At 42.5% G+C, this 21,385-nt stretch overlaps 1 protein-coding gene across 1 annotated transcript in view; it reads right to left on the bottom strand.

Moving 5' to 3' along the window:
- MALRD1 (MAM and LDL receptor class A domain containing 1) overlaps positions 1-21,385 on the bottom strand; it is a 900,174-nt gene that overhangs the window by 144,601 nt on the left and 734,188 nt on the right. Inside the window, exon 34 of the mRNA XM_073677476.1 lies at positions 6,443-6,712. Coding sequence (XP_073533577.1) covers positions 6,443-6,712 — 270 coding nt within the window. The remainder of the gene's footprint in view (positions 1-6,442; positions 6,713-21,385) is intronic.

Below are 21,385 nucleotides of genomic sequence, written 5' to 3'. Positions count from 1 at the left end.
GTTCTTCCTGGCACCAATCTCTACCAGCTCAGAGTGGTCACGGACCGCTACTACCAGCGATTCTGCTGCTTCCAGTGATGTCACATCAACAGAGAATCTCCTCATCTTTTGGGCTGCTCTGTTGACAGGGCGTCACTGTTAACATCATGCTGAGTGACAGTTAGGCAGCGGAGCGCCGGCTGTCAATCAGCATGACATTGGCAGTGACGCGCCGTAAACATAGCAGGGCAGAAGAGAAGAAGCTGCTCTGTCAATATGACATCACTGGAAGCTGCAGACTCATTGGCAAGAGTGGTCCGTGGCCACTCTGAGCTGGCAGAAATCGCCACCGGGCAGAAGAGGCAGGTTCACACCTACCTGAATGTAAGTTCTTAGCCCCATAAGAAAAAATATACGAAAGCCCTCGATGACCCCTTTAACTATTTTCTCTTGGGGAATCTTATCAAATAGGTTTCCTTTCTGGAGCCAATCGTAGCCATATCCCTATAATGAAGAACTTCCCAGAGGGGCTATTGTTGCTTGAGGAGGTTCAAATCATTTGTGCATACTTAAGCTGGATTTAGACATTCGTGTTTCATGGTCGCTTCATGGACTGCAATGTCCACATTGACATCGGGTCTCCTGCCCCAAACTAACAGCCTCATTTAGGCCTAAGCAGCAATAAGTTCAAGGCAGGAGACTCCCGCAGTCCAGACATTATAGTCAGTACAAGGACCACGAAACATGGATGTCTGAATCTAGTCTTACATTATGTGACATGATTTTCATTGACTGCTTGAATGATATAGCAGTGGCTATAAACATTCATATAAATGTTCAGCTCTTAGTCTATGGCGGGGAGTAAACAATACAACAAATTCCTTCCCTCCTTCCATTCATATACAACTTCTGAGGCAACTGAGCTGCCTTAAATAGTCCGGTCAATCTCCGGAGTGGAGACATGGGAATGGCCAGTTCCACTCAGATCTTCTGGCCGCTCCAAAAACCTGGATCCAAAATGTGGGTACATTAAAAAACCTCGCAGCAACTAATTTACTGGAGCTTTCTTTCCAGGCTTCACATCACAAAGGCTAATCACCTCGGTGACACATATCTCCCATCCAGAACCTTGCTGCATCCTTACAGCCTGTAGAACAAAATAAATAAGCAATTGAATTCTAATGCCTGATCCTTATCTCCCTCAACAAATCTGTTTAAGGAGAGTCGAGATTTCCCTATAAACATAAGATGGTCAGCTCATTCTGCTAAAATTGGTGGAGTTGGCTGACTTTTATGTATTGTGTATGGAGGCCTAAATGCACCAAAAAATTTGGCTCTTAAGTTGAAAATCAGGTACTGCCCACTACAGCAGAGCTTTAAGCAGAGAGCTGTGCCTTTTTGATTATGCCATATTAGAGAGTTATTCTTTCAAACAACTGATCCTTCTGAAGGCAAATACCTCTTTGAGGTTGGCATCACACAAGCAATTTTTGGTGCAATTTTTTGAAGTCTTGGATCCTGCCACAAATTCCACTGCAAATACATGTGATTGCACTCTACACTGTAATTGGATCAAGCGAGAAGAAGTATACATACTTCTTTTATATTTCCTTTTCATTTTGAATCATGTATGGATTCAAACGGAAATATAAAGAGTTTTTTCCAATTTTTTTTGTGGCACAGCAAGTTATTTTGAAATTGCTGTGAATTATGTTCATTCTTTGTAGCATTTTTGTAGCGCTTTTTCAGGTAGAATCCACCTTTAAAAGACATTGTGTTCACATATCCTAATACATCATCCAATGGATTCCATATGAATATGCAAGGCACCTATGGTATGACCGATATAATACTATAGATGCCTCATTACAGCTCCATACATACTTAATACAAGTACTGATTTTGTCAGCATAATCATGAAAAATAGACTTCCAAAGGGATGGTGCAAACAAAACTACACTTAAATGGGGGCATTATTGGACTTTTTCAGGGGGTTTTTGGAGGCATTTCCCGGTTTTCTTGAGAGCGGTGTTTAAAAGTAATCAATTTTACGTAAATGTTGCTAGGTACCTCTATACAACCTCGGAGTTGTGCAGAGCATCAATATGGTGGTGTGCATGAGGCTTAGACATTGCTATTCACTGCTAGATTGATATTTGTGTTTCTTTTTCTTACTCCTGATGTAAAGTAGTTAAGTAGAAGCCACGTAGTAACCTTCAGAAACACGTACACGAAAATTCAACTGTAAGCCCTTGGATAAATTTCAGATCTTGGAGCCTCGTTAGAAATTTGATGGAAAAATAATTCTATAAAGTTTCTAAGTCTTGTTTATTTTACGCTTTTGTCCATCTTTCATGAGTTATATTTTATCTCAAAACTGATTTTTCTTTCAGATATGTCATCACATACAAAGATTATTTTATCAGGAAAGTGTATTTGCAACTACAAAGTGAAGGCTGCATTTATCGCTCTGCGATTATATTTCAAAGTAAATGAAATCATTAGAAGGAAACTTTTTTGTTCTTTCAGTGAACGTGTCGGTACAATAGCTTCTATTCTATTAATTTTAGAGAAAAGAGGAAATAAAAGGATTTTGTTGCAATCAGAACCCTTAAAAGATATTCCAAGGTCAGGTAGGGGTAAGGTTAGGAGAATAATGACACTTTCCGTGATCTCACTAACAGCACTATGTGTCCCAGTTTTTACTGTAATACAGGGGTCTCAAACTTGGCAAGGTAAATGGGCACTTAGAAAAAAATTTAAGTTGAGACAAGATGACGTTTTCGGTGACATTTCCTTTTGTTCTGTATGACTTTTTAATCACTCTTTGTTGCAATTTTTGTGTGTCAGTATGGCTGTGTTTATATATATATATATATATATATATATATTAAAACGATGGTCATCATATGGGTTACTTATTATGGTACAGTTTTATACCTTGATTTGTTGGGAAAGCGGCAATACCAAATGCATACTTTTTTTGCTTCATATTTACATAAAATATTGTTTTGTCATTTTTTCGTACTTTATTTTAAAAAAAAACAACAAAAAATGTTTAATTCATTTTTATTTTTTATTTTTTTTTAACTTAGCCAATATATAGGACTTTATATGTAAAGAGAGGAGAGAACAAGGCGCAATGGGTGACTCAGTATTGCAATTGTTAGAGGGGTGTGGGGATGGCTACTAACCTTATGAAGTTGTGCACCTCTGCACAACCCCAGTGTAAAGTTCCACAAGCTCCGCTCTGTTGGTGGCTGTCATCTATTTCCAGCGGCGTTCACAGATCCTGATCTCTCGGTGGTGGATCACGTGGTCGGGTTAGTAGCATGTAACGCCGAGATGGACGCCCAGCTTCACCAACACCCCCGGCAGCGTTCCGGAGGGGTTAGGGCAGCGCAGCTTGGAAAACCAGGGTAGTAATTCTAATTAAATTCCTCCCACAAGTGAAAGAACAATAGATTAAAGGCAGCTCTACCGCACCCCAACAGGGGGAAAGGGACAATCAGTGAATATGAATAGCGGTACCAGAGCGCCAATAACAGGGCAAAAATATTAAAAGGACTGGTTTATTAATACACACAACGCGTTTCGGTGGACACAGCCACCTGATAAAGGTGGCTGTGTCCACCGAAACGCGTTGTGTGTATTAATAAACCAGTCCTTTTAATATTTTTGCCCTGTTATTGGCGCTCTGGTACCGCTATTCATATTCACTGAATATATAGGACTTTATCTTTTAATTGCCTTATCATTGATCTACTATCTTGCAATAATTCCGCACTGCAGGATATTTAATCTGTCAGTGTTAAACTAGCACTTCGTCTGTTAGACCCTGCTTATTAAAAAGCCTTACAAACCACAATAGCTTTCTGACTCGACCCAAAGGCCACTACTTTGCCTTGGGTTGCCAATGCAACTACTGGCACACCACAAGCGCGGGGTGCTGATAGGCATAAAGAGTGAGCCCCCTCCCTCAACCATCTAGACACTGTTGTCACTATTGACTGTTGACTAAAGGGTTAAATGGTCGCGATCACTGCTAATACCAATCATGGCTGTTGCAGTAGGAGGTCACCTTTGATATAGCTGACAACCGGTGATGATGTTGCCGGCGTGTGAGCCGGCGACAGTATCGTACCATACATGTGCGGGAAGTCACCAACCTTTGTGATGTACATATACGGCAGATGTTGGGAAGAGGTTACAAAAAAATCCAGGTCTCCATATTCACCTAACGCCAGCCATCCAGCAACGAGGGAAACAGACGCCTACGCTCCGAAACACATTGTGATCCAGCATGATGTCATGAAGGGGCACCGGCATGCTCCTCCTTCAGCCTGGTCTTGGCTGACCCCGAATGTATTGGGAGCTACGTGGCCCCACGAGTCGCAGATGACAGCTTTAGGTATGGCTCGCGGGCTGGGTGTTTGAGACCCCGCTGTAATAGGTCATCTTTTCACCCAAGTAATGCAAAATATTTAAAGGCTCATTGGTACTGAGACACAAAATGATACATAAATTCAGTATATGTACAATGAAATTCCTTTGGTATGGTATCTAGTACTTTTAAGGCATAAAAACCACATAATCAGCTGAACGTTACAATGCACAAGCCAGTCACGTTCACAAATTGCACTGCGGGCCATACTAGTGCACAATTTTTTCAGTACGTGTAGAAAATCACTTTTGTGCGCTAAGACATTGACTTTAAATTGGTCAGTGTGCCCTCCGTGTGTGGTCTGTTGCGCACACGGACCAAAATTAAGTTGGACTGTACATAGCTATACTGCTATATATACACTACTTAATAACTTAATTGTGTTTTGGAGAAATTCTCTCCTTTAAGATTATTTTAAAAAATAGTGCAATTTTGACAAATATTTTTTAGATCAAATGGGTTATTCACTGATAAACTTTTTAAAAATGGCCCACTTAAAAAAAAGAACATGCCTGCTGGACACCTAATACTCCTCTGCACTGCTTGCTGATGTCCCTTACCTGTTTCCTGATTTCCTCCTCCACCAATCAACAGCCACTGATTGGCCGCAGCGGGCACATTTCATCTGAGCCAGAAGAATCAGTCACCTAGCTCTTTCTAATCAAAGAACTGGAAGAAGAGAAGAGACTGTTTCTTCTGGCTGAGACTTAATATGGTCCAGGGAGATACTAAAATAAAAGAAAAACTTCTGCTGGTGTTTCCTCCTTCTCTGATGGGGGGAATCAGGTGACCAATATAACCTATCAGCAGCCACTGATAGGCTGCAGCGGTCACATTCCATCTGAGCTAGAAGAAACCATCGCTTGACTCTTTCTCCTGAAAGAAGAGAAGAGACTGTTTCTTTTGGATCACACTAAATATGACTACTGCTGCCAATCAGCAACCCCCCTGGAAGAGGAATCTAAGAGATATCACTACCATTGCTTAGAAATAAAATAAAAATAAAATAAAGCATGCTGAAATTTTTAAAAGATAAAGAATTAAAATATTTGATTGGAAAATTATATAACTCTTCACTATTCACAGAATAACATTTGCAGAAATGATATTACCCATTTAGAGCACTTTCCCACTTGACTTTTCCACTACAGACCTCCCGTAGTAGAAAATCCACAGTGAAATCTGCAAATACCGATGTGCATTTTGTTGAAGAAAAGCGGCAGATTTCCCCATTCACACTATGCAGTGCAAAGGGTTTAATCTCGAGGAACATCCAGAGCATAAATTGATACCCTGTCGATTTTTGTCAATAGGTTTCATGAAAACTTTAGGAATGCTTACACAAAGATTTTTTTTTGTCAAAATCCACGTAAAAGAAATGCTTCAAATCAGCTTGCAACAAGCTTTCCATTCATCTGCATGAGAAAACGCACCTATAGTGAACATATGTTTTTTTCTGCATTTTTAAAAAAGTCAATTATTTGGGGCATAAATCGCAGCAAATCTTGCATTTTTACGTGGGTTTTATTGTGTGTATTTTATGCTCTTTTTTTCTACGGAAATCAACTACATCGTATTGATAAAACCCATATCATAATTAAAAATGCATAAAAAGAAAACTTTTAAAAAGTACCTAAAAGTGCAACAAAAATGCATATCCTTACAAAACCGCACCAATTTTTATAAGCAGTTTTTACACGTGGATTTTTCTCGCTGACTGTGACATTTCTGCAAAACTTTTCTGCCATGAACAATAAGCAAACCATGTCAGATCATGTAAAATACTGATTGCTGGGGGTCCCAAAACTCATGAGATTTGCCCACTCCTCTTGGGACTTCAGGAGGTTTCTCCGTTTTTCAGGAGTCCTCTGGCGATTGGCAAGGAAAATGGACATTACGATCTGATGATTGTGAGTAATGGCAAGCAAATATAGCTCTGCTACATTTGTAGAATAAAGGATTGGGATCCTAGCAAGAAATTTGCACTTCTGTTCATATAGAGAAATGGGAACTACTCACTGCAGGATTTCTCATCCTCCCCAAACAGACAATCTATCACGCCATCGCACTGCATAATCAATGGGATGCATTTATCAGAGCACCGATACTCGGTAGCACGGCACGATGTTCCAGGGCTGGTGGGTGGTGATGGAGTAGGGCAGAAGATTTCATCTGTACCATCCCTGCATTCTGCTGTCCCATTACATCTTGCTGATATGGAGACACATTCCTTTCCATATATACAGGTGAACAAATCCTGGGGGCAGGAAGGTTGTGGTATAGATGGTCCTGAAAACAAACAAAAAAAAAGATAAAGCAGCTGAAAATATTACCGGAAACATCAGTAAAAATGAAAGAACATGAATATATAATAATATACACTAAAACATATTATTTACTAGTTTAAATATCTTCTTCATGATTATGGGGGCGACAATTTTGCCTGAGTTGCCGCAACGGCAGTTTGAAATGTTTGCTTTACTGCAGTCATCTGGATATAGCAATGGCGGAAAACAACCTATTGATTTCTACGAGAGAGCATTGTTGGTATATTCTGTGTCATGTGCATGCTTCTCAATAGTCCTGGATTCAACAAGAGAGTCCTGTATCCAACAAGAGATTCCTGGATTCAACAAAACAGTTCTGGATCCAACAGGACAGTCTTGGATCCAACAGGGCAATCCTGGATTCAACAAGAGAGTCCTGGATCCAACAGGACAATCCTGAATCCAACAAGAGAGTCCTGGATCCAACAGGGCAGTCCTTGATCCAACAAGAGAGTCCTGGATCCAACAGGACAGTCCTGGATCCAATAAGAGAGTCCTGGATCCCACAGGACAATTCTGAATCCAACAAGAGAGTCCGGGATCCAACAGGGCAGTCCTTGATTCAACAAGAGAGTCCTGGATCCAACAGGACAGTCCTGGATCCAACAAGAGAGTCCTGGATCCAACAGGACTGTCCTGAATCCAACCAGAGATTCCTGGATCAAACAGGGCAGTCCTGGATTCAACAGGGCAGTCCTGGATTCAACAGGGCAGTCCTGGATCCAACAAAAGGGTCCTGTATCCAACAGGACAATCCCGAATCCAACAAGAGAGTCTTGCATCCAACAGGACTGGCCTAGATCCAACAAGAGAGTCCTGGATCTAACAAGAGAGTCCTGGATCCAACAGGGCAGTCCTGGATCCAACAGGGCAGTCCTGGATCCACTAGGGCAGTCCTGGATTTAACAAGAGAGGCTTGAATTCAACAGGAGAGTCCTGGATCCAAAAGGATAGTATCCAACAGGACAATCCCGAATCCAACAAGAGAGTCTTGCATCCAACAGGACTGGCCTAGATCCAACAAGAAAGTCCTGCATCCAACAGGACAGTCCTGCATCCAACAGGACAGTCCTGGATCCAACAGGACAGTCCTGCATCCATGAAAAAACTCACTGAAAAAAAAATGCTTCAAATGCTCAATCTGTACACAAGCCCATACTGTGCATTTTTTTACATCAAAAAGGCAACAAATATTCAACGAGAGCTTAATCTTAATATGCAGTACTCACCAATACAATAAGTCGTTCATTCCATAATTATTATATCATTGGTGCTTCTGATGCAGCAAATACATCGGGTGTTGATACAGGCAATGGCCTTTTCACTTAATTATATGCTGCCCCTGGAGTGCAATGATGGGACTAAGTTTTATTCCATTGGTGAGCGCCGCACATTTGCTCTTCTATTTTATTACTTGGCGTCGTCTACGGGGTGACGTCCATCACCATATATTATGGGACTGCTGTAAAGTTCAAGTCCATACTGACTTGATCATACATAAAATAGTCAGAGTTTCATCCAGAAAATATGGATGATTTTTTTCTCCATTTTTTTTAATCAGCAGCTATTAATCATTTACAGTTTCCTATGTTACAGAATTGTAATGTATCCATAAAAATCAGATGCTAGACTGTGGTATCTGTTTTTTTTTGTGCACCCATAAACTTGAATGGGGTAGTCTCATCAAATTTATGGAAGAAACTAGTGCATGCCGTGAGTTAGGACTGTCCCATAAGGGTTGCCGTGAAGTGGCGGGATGGCTTTCACATTATTTTGATCAAAATTATGTTAACTAAATACCCTTTATTATTTATTAATATTTTTGCACTGTGCGATTTATACATTTACTTTTAGTTATTTGGGTATTTTTCTCTTTGGTCTCTCTCTGTTTAATGGCCTTGTGTGAACATGCATTTACACTTTGCATGCACATCAACTTACGTTTCAGTTCAGACCTTCAGGGTTTTTCTTAATCTAAATATGCAGTACTCACCAATACAATAAGTCGTTCATTCCATAATTATTATATCATTGGTGCTTCTGATGCAGCAAATACATCAGGTGTTGATACAGGCAATGGCCTTTTCACTTAATTATATGCTGTCCCTGGAGTGCAATGATGGGACTAAGTTTTATTCCATTGGTGAGCGCCGCACATTTGCTCTTCTATTTTATTACTTGGCGTCGTCTACGGGGTGACGTCCATCACCATATATTATGGGACTGCTCTAAAGTTCAAGTCCATACTGACTTGATCATACATAAAATAGTCAGAGTTTCATCCAGAAAAAATGGATGATTTTTTTCTCACTTGTCATCCATATATAATCCATTTTTTTTAATCAGCAGCTATTAATCATTTACAGTTTCCTATGTTACAGAATTGTATTCATAAATGTATTCATAAAAATCAGATGCTAGACTGTGGTATCTGTTTTTTTTTGTGCACCCATAAACTTGAATGGGGGAGTCTCATCAAATTTATGGAAGAAACTAGTGCATGCCGTGATTTATTTTTCACACTTAAGACTTGGTCAGTTTAAAAAAAATTGCTCGTCTGCACTTTACCATTGAATAACATTAGTCCATGTGCTATTTGTTTTTTTTACGGACAGAACTCGGACCAAAAATACGGTTGTGTAAACGAATTTTGTGCTACAGGCATACTTCTCCCAGTTGTTGCAAACCTGTAATAATATCTGGCAAATAAACATTATTGCTTAGTAATAATAAAATAAGAGATTTCCATGGGTGGAGGGGGTGATGGCACCCTGCTCCTGTTATAATGGCACACAGGTACAAAATCTCATTCCTTTCTAATAATGCCAAATCACAGCTCCCTAAGACTACAGTGCCTACAAGTAGTATTCAACCCCCTGCAGATTTACCTGGTTTGATAAGATGCAAATAAGTTAGAGCCTTCAAACTGCAAACGAGAGTAGGTTTTATGAACAGAAGCATAAATCTTACAAACCAAAAAGTTATGTTGCTCAGTTGAATTTTATTAAATTTTAAACATAAAAGTGTGGGTCAATTATTATACAACCCCTATGTTTAATATTTTGTGGAATAACCCTTGTTTGCAATTACAGCTAATAATCGTCTTTTATAAGACCTGATCAGGCCGGCACAGGTCTGTGGAGTTATCTTGGCCCACTCCTCCATGCAGATCTTCTCCAAGTTATCTAGGTTCTTTGGGTGTCTCATGTGGACTTTATTCTTGAGCTCCTTCCACAAGTTTTCAATTGGGTTAAGGTCAGGAGACTGACTAGGCCACTCCAACACCTTGACTTTTTCCCTATTGAACCAGGCCTTGGTTTTCTTGGCTGTGTGCTTTGGGTCGTTGTCTTGTTGGAAGATGAAATTACGACCCATCTTAAGATCCTTGATGGAGGAGCGGAGGTTCTTGGCCAAAATCTCCAGGTAGGCCGTGCTATCCATCTTCCCATGGATGCGGACCAGATGGCCAGGCCCCTTGGCAGAGAAACAGCCCCACAGCATGATGCTGCCACCACCATGCTTGACTGTAGGGATGGTATTCTTGGGGTCGTATGCAGTGCCATCCAGTCTCCAAACGTCACGTGTGTGGTTGGCACCAAAGATCTCGATCTTGATCTCATCAGACCATAGAACCTTGAACCAGTCTGTCTCAGAGTCCTCCAAGTGATCATGAGCAAACTGTAGACGAGCCTTGACATGACGCTTTGAAAGTAAAGGTACCTTACGGACTCGTCTGGAACGGAGACCATTGCGGTGGAGTACGTTACTTATGGTATTGACTGAAACCAATGTCCCCACTGCCATGAGATCTTCCCGGAGCTCCTTCCTTGTTGTCCTTGGGTTAGCCTTGACTCTTCAGACAAGCCTGGCCTCGGCACGGGAGGACACTTTCAAAGGCTGTCCTGGCCGTGGAAGGCTAACAGTAGTTCCATAAGCCTTCCACTTATGGATGATGCTCCCAACAGTGGAGACAGGTAGGCCCAACTCCTTGGAAAGGGTTTTGTACCCCTTGCCAGCCTTGTGACCCTCCACGATCTTGTCTCTGATGGCCTTGGAATGCTCCTTTGTCTTTCCCATGTTGACCATGTCTGAGTGCTGTTCACAAGTTTGGGGACGGTCTTAAATAGTCAGAAAAGGCTGGCAAAAGAGATCTTTAATCCACACATGTGAAGCTCATTATTCTTGGTGCCTGAACTACTTCTTAATACTTTAGGGGGACCAAACAGAATTCTTGTGGTTTGAGGGGTTGAATAATAAATGACACTCTGAATTAACTTTTTACGTTTAAAAAAAAAAAAAAAAAAAATTTGCTGCAGTGCATTTCCCACTTCCAGGCTGATCTACAGTACAAATGTCACAATGCCAAGTTAATTCCGCATGTGTCAACCAGCTAAATCTGCAGGGGGTTGAATACTACTTGTAGGCACTGTATGTTCCCATCATGAGTTTTAGGTGAGTGTTTTTAATCTGCATATTTTCGAAAAAATGCAAGTAACCTGTTTTACTTAATGGGTGCAGAAAATCTGCAACATCAAAGACTCGCCAAAAGCTCATCGTTGGAATGAGACTTAAACTCGGAGCTTGAATAGAGGCATTATACAGTTTTGCACATGAGCTCATAGTTTGTACATAACTATTATCATATGTTCTGGCCTAAATTCTCTTAGCAACATGGAACCGAACGGCCGTGAATTTCCAGATCAGCACATTTTTGTCAGTTGCGGTGTATCAATGACTTCCATCCAATAGACTAATGCATGAGAATCTAATTAGTTTTATAATTGCCTGTTCCCTTCTTTGACGCTTGGCGTCTCCCACTATTATCTTTCAGGGGAGTTCACAGATGAAGTCCATTATTCATACATTGTCTTTGGAATGCTAACAAATTAAAAAAAAAAAATGTCAAAAAAAAAAAGTGAACAAGAAAGCGGCGCATCCACAGGACTCCCGTTCTGCCGCTCCGCTAAGCCCACTGTCAACACGAGATTATTATGCTGCTCTTCTAAAATTTACTAAAGCCAAATAAATTCCATTAAATTCCGAGTGGGAACTCGGGAACGTTTGGTGACATTAAAATCTACAGTTCAGCAGCAATTTGAGCATGTTCAACAAACAATTTGCAGAATATTCTCATTAATCTGCACGTCGCCCCTTTCACCTCCTTGTAGTATTTCCTGTTCGGGCGAGCATGCCTGGCATTTGAATGCATGACTTTATTATTGGGAACTCTTATTACGGCGGTGTGACTGTCTATGTATATTGAATTTCGTCCTCCTTCTGATTGCCTCTCGGAGATTAGCATAACATATTGGTAGATCATTGATTTTTCCATGAGAGATTGGTAGAAAATGAATATGGCCGTTTGCGTGACATGACATGGTGAAATTGATAAGCGTACAATGACAGATCAGCGGCGTATAATGGATTGTGCAGAAAATATAGCGTAAAGCAAAAGAGAGGAGCGTGGGTGATAACAGAAAAAAAAAGAGAGGAGGGAGAGAAAAAGGAATCAAAGAGTTGTAAATGAGAAAAAAGTGAGAAAATAAGTGGATCAGGCAGATATGGGTTAAACAGAGCAGGAATCATATAGATTTCAAGGAAAGAAGATAAACTGTAGGAAAAAAAAATCATCAAACTACTTACATAAATGACTACATATTAGGCTAATACCATCCTATAAGTTATTAAAAAATATGCAAATAACCACTTTAGAGAGGAAAAGAACTAGAACTCTATTGCTACCTATTGTGTTTTTTTGTAGCAAGGCTTATTAAAGGGGTGGTCCAGAGCTAAAATGTATTTTTATCCTCAATGCCTTTTTAATGTTATAATTGCATCTCTTTTCTACTATGCTTTCATTTAAAAAGACACTTGTGGGGGCAGCGCTGGTCACTGCTTTTAATACATGCCGAGTATTCGTGTTACAATGTGTACTGACAGTGCACTCGCTTGCTGACTCCTTACTTCTGATCAGATTTGGAGAAGGAGTGCACTGTCACTGTGCATATTGTATAGTGACAAGAATTTAAGATTAAAATAAATTTTATTTCCAGACCACCCCTTTAAAGAGTCAATATTGACTTTTAGGATTACTGCCCTCAGTAGGTAACACTAGAGTTCTAGTCCTTTTCCTCTCTAAAGAGGTTATTTGCATATTTAAATTCCCAGAAAAGCATTGCATGGCCTCTAAGTCTCCTTACCCCAGCTTGGTACTCTCCACAAGGATAAACATTTTTTCTTAGCACCCTGTTAGAGGCCTCTCATCCTGCGAAATCTGACCTCTTGCTATGCACTGTTGAGGGACAACCCCCCCCCAAAACACGTGGCTGCAAATGGAGTGCATGCACAGTGAACTTGTTGAGGCTCAGGTACAGGTGCACCTCACTAAATTAGAATATCATCAAAAAGTTAATTTATTTCAGTTCTTCAGTACAAAAAGTGAAACTCATATATTATATAGAGTCATTACAAACAGAGTGATCTATTTCAAGTGTTTATTTCAGTTAATGTTGTTGATTCTGGCTTACAGCCAATGAAAACACAAAAGTCATTATCTCAGTAAATTAAAATAATTAACAAAAAACACCTGCAAAGGCTTCCTAAGCGTTTATAAAGGTCCCTTAGTCTGTTTCAGAAGGTTCCACAATCATGGGTAAGACTGCTGACTTGACAGATGTCCAGAAGGCAGTCACTGACACACTCCACAAGGTCCCAGAGTTCCAATTTTCATTTGGAAATCAAGGTCCCAGAGCCTGGAGGAAGAGTGGAGAAGCCACAATCTAAGCTGCTTGAGGTCTAGTGTGAATTTTCCACAATCAGTGATGGTTTGGGGAGCCATGTCATCTGCTGTTATAGACCCACTGTGTTTTACCAAGACCAAAGTCAGCGCAGCCGTCTACCAGGAAATTTTAGAGCACTTCATGCTTCCCTCTGCCGACAAGCTTTTGGAGATGGAAATTTCATTCTCCAGCAGGACTTGGCACCTGTCCACACGGCCAAAAGTACCAATACCTGGTTTACAAGCAACAGTATCACTGTGCTTGATTGGCCAGCAAATTCGCCTGACCTTAACCTCATAGAAAATCTATGGGGTATTGTCAAGAGGAAGATGAGAGACACCAGACCCAACAATGCAGACGAGCTGAAGGCTACTATCAAAGCAACCTGGGCTTCCATAACACCTCAGCAGAGCCACAGGCTGATTGCCTCCATGCCACGCCGCATTGATGCAGTAACTGATGCAAAAGGAGCCCCGACCAAGTATTGAGTGCATTTACTGAACATACATTTCAGTAGGCCAATGTTTCGGATTTTAAATACATTTTTCAAGCTGTCGTTATAAAGTATTATAATTTACTGAGATAATGACTTTTGTGTTTTCATTGGCTGTAAGCCATAATCATCAACATTAACAGAAATAAACACTTGAAATAGATCACTCTGTTTGTAATGACTCTATAAAATATAATATATGAGTTTCACTTTTTGTATTGAAGAACTGAAATAAATTAACTTTTTGATGATATTCTAATTTAATGAGCTGCACCTGTATACATTTCGGTTCACTGTGCATGCCAGAGGCGTTCTGAGCCTGGATCATGAAAGTGTATGTGTAAGGAGATAGATAAGTAAGAAGTCGCACACAGTTAATGCCTAACAGAGTGGCAGCAAGCAAACACCACCATCTGCTGGTCAAAGACGATAAAGAAAGTGAAAGCAGAAAGAATTGCATTAGTAGGAACCAAAGACTGAAGTGCATGTTCCTTTGGGGAATAGATTGGAGAAGACATCAGGTCAGGTGATAGCTGTGGCGCAGTTAGTAATTATAAGAGTCCCTGGAGGGCAGTGAAGAGGAAAATTTGACACCCAAACCTGTAGCAGGATGGATGTGCACTACAGAAAGCTGGCTTTTAGCCATCATTATGAGAGACCAAACCCGAGTGAAGACCCAAGAGGGACCAGACCAAAGAGAAGACTCGAGAGAAACTAGATCCGAGTGAAGACTTTAGAGAGACCAGAGGTGGGAGAGCTGAGCTCAGTGAAAAGAGTCAGAGCCAAGAGAAAGACGACTAGGCCTCAGTGGAGGGATGTTCACATCACTGACAATAATAGTTATTTAATGATAGTTATAGAACAATAGTGTGTAAACAGCATTGTGTCAATATCATGTTAATCTGAATTACTGTATTCTCCTTGTAACATAACTTGTTTCACTTTCAGCGTTTGCGCTATCCCCTGATATATATATAAAAAAAAGGGCTTGTTTTTAAAAGATGACTCGGCCAGGGTACCGTACTACCTGGATGACTCAGGCTAATGGTTTTACATGCACAGAGGCAAGTTTTTCATTTATAACAATAGAAAAAACATAAAACACATATTTTTGCTACAAGCTGCATTGTAATTGTCATGTACTTTCCTGCAGTTGCATAAGGCTTAAGCTAATGGCAGATTTTTGGATAATAAGTTCCAAAAAAATGTATTCCCAAAAGGTGTCGATATACTGTAAAGTGAATGGGAATGAGTTGCAGAACCAGGCACAGTCACAATAACATATACTGTATGGCAATGTGCAAATAACCACCATTGTTTTCCCCTAATAACTGGTAGGAGGACAGCTTTAACGCACAGCCATGCTCCTGCACCAGTGGATACTCCCGCAACAGCCCTTCGAAACTGAATGAAGCATTGTACAAGTGGTTGGGACTTGGTAGCCGTGATCACCAGTCCAATGCCATTACCACCAAAGGCTGGTGTCACCATGCAAGAGTCTGGAACGGGATAAAGGTCCCCAGATTATATACGAGCTTGTAATTATATTGTAATTAACAAATTATAACCATCTCTTAAAATAAAATGGAATTAAAAGGGTTGTCTAAGACTAAAAAATAATGAAGCATTAACCTTTTTAAAATAAAAAAAATAAGGCATACTCACCTACCAGCAGCCCTTTAAATCCAGTGCAGGCCATTCCTGTGATTTTCCGCAGTGGTCATCAGAGAAACATCTGATGACATGCTCTTCTAGTCACCTGACCGCTGCAGACAATCACTAGTTTCAGCGATAATGTGACTTCCGAATGGAGTTGACATAGCTTCCTTAGCCGGTGTAGACCTCTGGAGCGGCCTGCTCTGGATCCACCGGGCTGCTAGTAGGTGAGAATTCTTCCATTTTTTACTTTAAAAGTATTAATGCTTAAAAAAATAAATAAATTCTGTGTCAGACAACCCTTTAAAATGTTTAAAAAAAATTATATTTTTTAATAGCAAAACACACATTTTGTACTCCTGTAACTGTTGAAACGTGTACTAAAACGTATATATACTACAGGTCAGCAATGATCAACGTGAGAAAAATAAAGAAAAAAACATTACAAAATGTTTTATTGTGTGTTCGCTGTCTCTCCAACATCAAAGTAATTAACAAGATAACATATTGGTTCCCCATAATGGAATATGTAGTTGTGAGTGATTCTGAATGCCAAAAAATGGCCAGATTTCTAAAGGGTAAGTTTTGGAGAAACCATTTAACAGCCAAGGAAAAAGAAAACCACAATAACTTTAGTTGACAAAAGAATTGTAATATAATATGCACATGAATTATTAAGATGCCTGTGAGAATGAAATCTTCCCCCCTGAATTGTGGTGTGGATTGTTTTATCTCCGCAGTGGTCGGAACGCTCACAATTCCCAAAAGAAATAAGTTATTTTCACTGGAGACGGCCAACTATGGGAAGTGTTTGTTGAGTTTCTGTGTGGCTTCTGCTGAATTTTATAGATGTACTTCATGCTAAAAACGCTTTAAACAACTTTTAATAACCTCACAATGACCCATAGTCACCATGTAAATATAAAAATGGAATAAAATTGAGAACTGATCGTGAACGTTCCATTCTCATGCCTGAGGACGAAGCACGGATTTCACATTATTTTATACCCTGAGAAGTACTTTTTCCTAGGCTCGATGTCATCCGCTGACATGTTGAATATGGTTGCCAATAAGGCTAATACTGCCCTCTATGAATAAAAAAATGTAAATGAGTTGTGCAAAATTTTCATATTGGAAATACAGATCTGCAAACGATTTGTAACGGATATAACGTGGCACGGGGCTGTTGCAGTGGGCAAGGTACTTTTCTCGTATGCCACGGCATGCTACATGAAAGTGGGGGTCCTGGCTGGGTGTGTGGACTTGTGCTGTGAGGACTTTACGCCATTGCAGGCCACATGTAACTGATGTTGCTGGCTTGCCAGGACCAGATGTTTTACAGTTCAAGAGATAGCTGGTACACAAACTTATGGGGAGCTATGGTGCTAGTACGGCAGGTGCTTATCTTCTCTATTGCTGACGCTCTGGAACTCCCAGCCAGGGCACTCTATTTGTCTCACGCACTCAGTCCTGTTTAGGCCCGTTACCTTCAAGAGTTATAAACTCTGAATCGTACTGCTAGGTGTCCTCTCCCATCTCACAATCACTCTGTCTCTCAGTCACTTGTGCTCCGTATCGCTCTATCTCAGTCACTTCTGCTGCAGATCGCTCTATCTTTACCCTTCGGTCTTTTCTCACTTTAGGGAAACAAAACGATGCGGCACTGCTCACGCTGGACTTTAGGTCCTTTCTCTATACAGTTCATGCCCTATCTGCCTTTCTGACAGGTATTGTCTGTTGCCCCTTCAGCTTATTCCCTCCCACTCTGGGCTAGTCCCAAACTTAACTGTAACTGTCCCTGTTACCTATCTGTTGCTGCGCAGAATACAGCTTGATCACTAACAATACCGATTTTATTACACATAGAAAAATCATAACACATTGCAAAATTATACACGTCTTCCAGGGGGAACATAGGCAGCATTTCTATCTCCTTACATGGATTATATTTGTTACGAATTTCCCCCAAAATAATTTTTCTTTCTGTGCCGCCAAAATTTCCGTTTTTCACTAAGTCCCACTCAAGGAGCAACAAAGATTATTGATGTGCGTTTTGCCCTGCATGTGGTCCCATGGGGAGCAACACGTCATGGAAGTCAGTGACATGCATTGCTCCCCACTGGATGGTGGGAAGCTGTATGAAGAATGGCAGCACAAGAAGCTGGGAAAAAGAGAAGAAGACAGTGGATAGCAGATGAAAAAGAGGAGATCGAAGACAGAGGAGCTGATAGAAGACTGGCGGTAGCGGGAGACTTATGGAGAGGGCTGATTCCCAGCTAATTCAATTCATGGCAAATTTATTTGATGAAAAATTTATTTCCCATCTGGATTCTAGTGAATCTGCCTAATTTGAATATCGGCAGATATACTCAAGTGTAATTAAAATACTTTTTGCGCTTTGTTTTCCATTATACTTTATTGTATTGAGTCTTCTGATACAATATTGCATATATTATGCCATATTTTCAATCGTAACTATAGGAGGAACAGAGGTAGCCTTCATCTTGAGTCCTGGTGCTTGAGGAGACCCATAGGCTCAGCAGTGAGGAAAATGAGAGTGAGTGACTGCCAGACATGTAGCACATCATAGTTACAACATAAAGAAAAAAAATTAAGACTATGGTACATATAAAACAACTTAAAGGGGTTTTCCCACAAACAAAGTTAACTTTAAAGTTGATTTTAATCAATAGATCTTGGAATAATAATAATTTCTACAATTGGATGTGTTTAAATAAAATGTTCCTGTGCTGAGATAGTCTTATAAATGTTCCCCTGCTGTGTACTGTGTAATGGCTGTGTCTGACCGTACAGGAACATGGTCTGATCATACCACATCTCCTGGGCAGGGGAGGAAACAAAAGAGTATACAGACATCTACAGTGTAAAATGAACTTTGTTCGTGGGACAACCCCTTTAAAGAAGACCTGTAATTTATGGGGTTTTTTTTATTTACCTAGTGCAAATGTCTTTGTTCTCTTGAATCTGGCATTGTTTTTCTTTTGTCTCAGCACCTCTCTTTTCCTGAAATATTGCTCCCTTCCCTTGTATGTAAATCTTGCATTTTTAGCCAAGAGGGTGTGGTCATCAGCTCTTCTTTGTGGGTATCCTCTTGAGAACCACACCCAGCTGGATAAAATGACTTGGTTTATATACAGGAAAGAGGAAGCCATATCTCAAAAACAGAGAAGTGCAGGAACAAAAGAAAAGCAACGCCAGATTCAGGAGAACAATGGTATTTATGTGGCACCCCAGGGGTCTGGTTTCCACAGTAATGTAATGTTATGTCTGAGAGCAGGTGGGAGGTCCTTTGGTCAGGGATCCTGTGCATGCCACACCTCCTGCCCAGTCTTGGGAGGGGAAGAACTTCCCCTATATAAACCCGGGGCTGAAGCAGGGTTAGTAGTCAAGGAGAGTAGAGACAAGAAACAGCAGAAGCAATACTACTACGAGTCAGGGGCTGGCAGCTGCAGAGCTCGCCCTGACTGAGAAGCTTTCTTACCGGACCCGGCATCCGAGGCTGTGGGGACTAACTCTTACCCAGCAGCAGAAGCCGACCGGCAGGGGATTTCAGGTCCTCAGGCCCAGAAACCCGAAGGCACGGTCACACGCGTGGGACCAGCACCGCCATCGTGGAGCGGAAGCCATTAGAAGGCCCCGAGTCACCGGCCATACGGGTGAGCACCACACGGTACACTCAGGGACGTGGGCTACTTATATCCGCTTCTAGCAAGGTAGCCAGAAGAGTACAGTCAGTTTGGGAGGCCTACAACTCCGCCTGGCCAGGGGAGATCCCATCTGCTCAAGGACTGACCAGGCCCCGTTCACTAACAAGTACTCCGGGAGGGTCTATCGTTGTTACCAGTAAAGACCCTGAATTACACCGCACCGTCTCTGAGTGGTTCCTGCTACCCCCATCATCCACATCTGCTGCCCTGAGGCCATACCCCTCCCGTTGGGGGTTATACCATCTACGCTGCACCATCCATCCTCCGGCCTCAGCGGACTGTCCTGCAGCCGCAGCTCCATAGCTGCATTCAACGGGTGGCGTAGTTGTCCTGCATCTACCGCTGTTACATCGCCGCTCAGTTTGACTCCCTGGGCACGGACCGGGTCACCACCACGAGACTACAACCCTCAAGAGATCCGGCTCCGGGTAAGCTCCCGCGTGCGCAACGCAGCGCGACACAGGCCCAGGGGCGCGTCAACTTTGGCGTAGTCGGCAGGATTTCGTGCCCGCAACCACCGGGTACTGCGTGCCTGAAAAAGAGACTTTTCAAACTTACCTGTGGTGAAGATTCCCGCCATCCGGTGCCATCTTCAGCCTTCTTCCCGCCATCGGTGAAGTTTCCCGCCATCCGGCGCCATCTTCTGCCTTCTTCCCGCCATCCGTGGAGTTTTCCCGCCATTGGACGCCATCTTGAGGACGCCGCGCGGGAAGAAGAGGGGTGTGGACTCCGAAAGCGCGCGAGAACTGAAGCCCCGCCTCACGTCCGGACGTTGCGTAAGGTCCTGGAAGGAGCCCAGCAGACGCCGACGTCACAGGAGCGCGACGGAAGGTCCTCAACCCTGACGATCCACTGCGGAGCCGCGGCCTACGGAAGAGGATCATCGCAAGGTAGGCCACGGTCCACTAGGGGGGAGGAAGATGTCGGATACGGAGGAGAGCTTCACTGCCTCAACCCCCGCCAGCGCTACCGCTGCTGCAGTTATGCCCTTCACCATGCCCTATATCCCGGGAGCAGCTTGGCTACCCCAGTACTCAGGGGAGTCACATACCCTGCATGACTTTAGAGAAAAGCTGGATAGCCTCTTCCAGGTGTACCCCCTCACAGAAGAGCAAAAAGTGAGCATCCTGGTGGCCCAACTAACCGGGGCAGCCAAAAGGGAAGTAAAATCCTGGACACCTGGGAGGAAGACTGTCGCAGGGATACTAACCCGGCTGAAGGACACCTTTGATACCCGCACCTCAGCCGAGATTAAGCTTAGATTCTACGGGTGCAAGCAGCGAGCGCATGAGAGTATAAGGGACTATGCACTAAACCTACAAGAGGCCCTGAGGGCCATTAAGCAGACCGACCCTGATGGAGTGGGAAACGAGGACAGGCTGTTGACCGAACAGTTTATAGAGGGACTGTATTGTAATACCCACCGGACCCAGTTGCGGGCAATGGCCTTACAGGATCCCCATCTGGGCTTTGCACAGTTCAAGGACAGAGCCATCCGGGTGCTCCGAGAACCGGCACCGGGTGGCGTTGTGACCCACAAGCGCCCTGCTATCACTTACCACCAGGAGGCGGCGCCCTTGTCGGCAGGGCCTGTGGGAGCTGATGCGCAGGCTTTGGACAATGACCCGGCTCCAGACCTACACCATCAGGTCCAAGAGCTAGCTAAGAGCGTTGCTGCGCTAACCCGAACTGTGCAGTCTTTACAGGCTTCCACCCCAGGGAAGATCCAGCTGGCATCCGGACCGGAGGACATCCCGTGGCGTCGACCAAGGAGGACCCCACCGGCCAGAGGAAGACCCAGTGACCGATACAGCGAGGACGGACGACCCATCTGCCGCCGCTGCAATCAACCTGGACATATGGCAAGGTACTGTTCTTTAAACGGGCACAACCTGGGGTAGAGGGCCAACCCCCAGGAAAAAGATCACCAGGCCCATCGAACTGGCGCGACAGATATGTGGGAGGACGTCCAGTCTTGC

The sequence above is a fragment of the Phyllobates terribilis genome, unplaced genomic scaffold (assembly GCF_046119375.1).
Source record: "Phyllobates terribilis strain yellow unplaced genomic scaffold, ASM4611937v1 Scaffold_4__5_contigs__length_816908805, whole genome shotgun sequence".
NCBI classification, from domain to species: domain Eukaryota; kingdom Metazoa; phylum Chordata; class Amphibia; order Anura; family Dendrobatidae; genus Phyllobates; species Phyllobates terribilis.
This window is presented reverse-complemented; position numbering and strand designations above follow the sequence as displayed.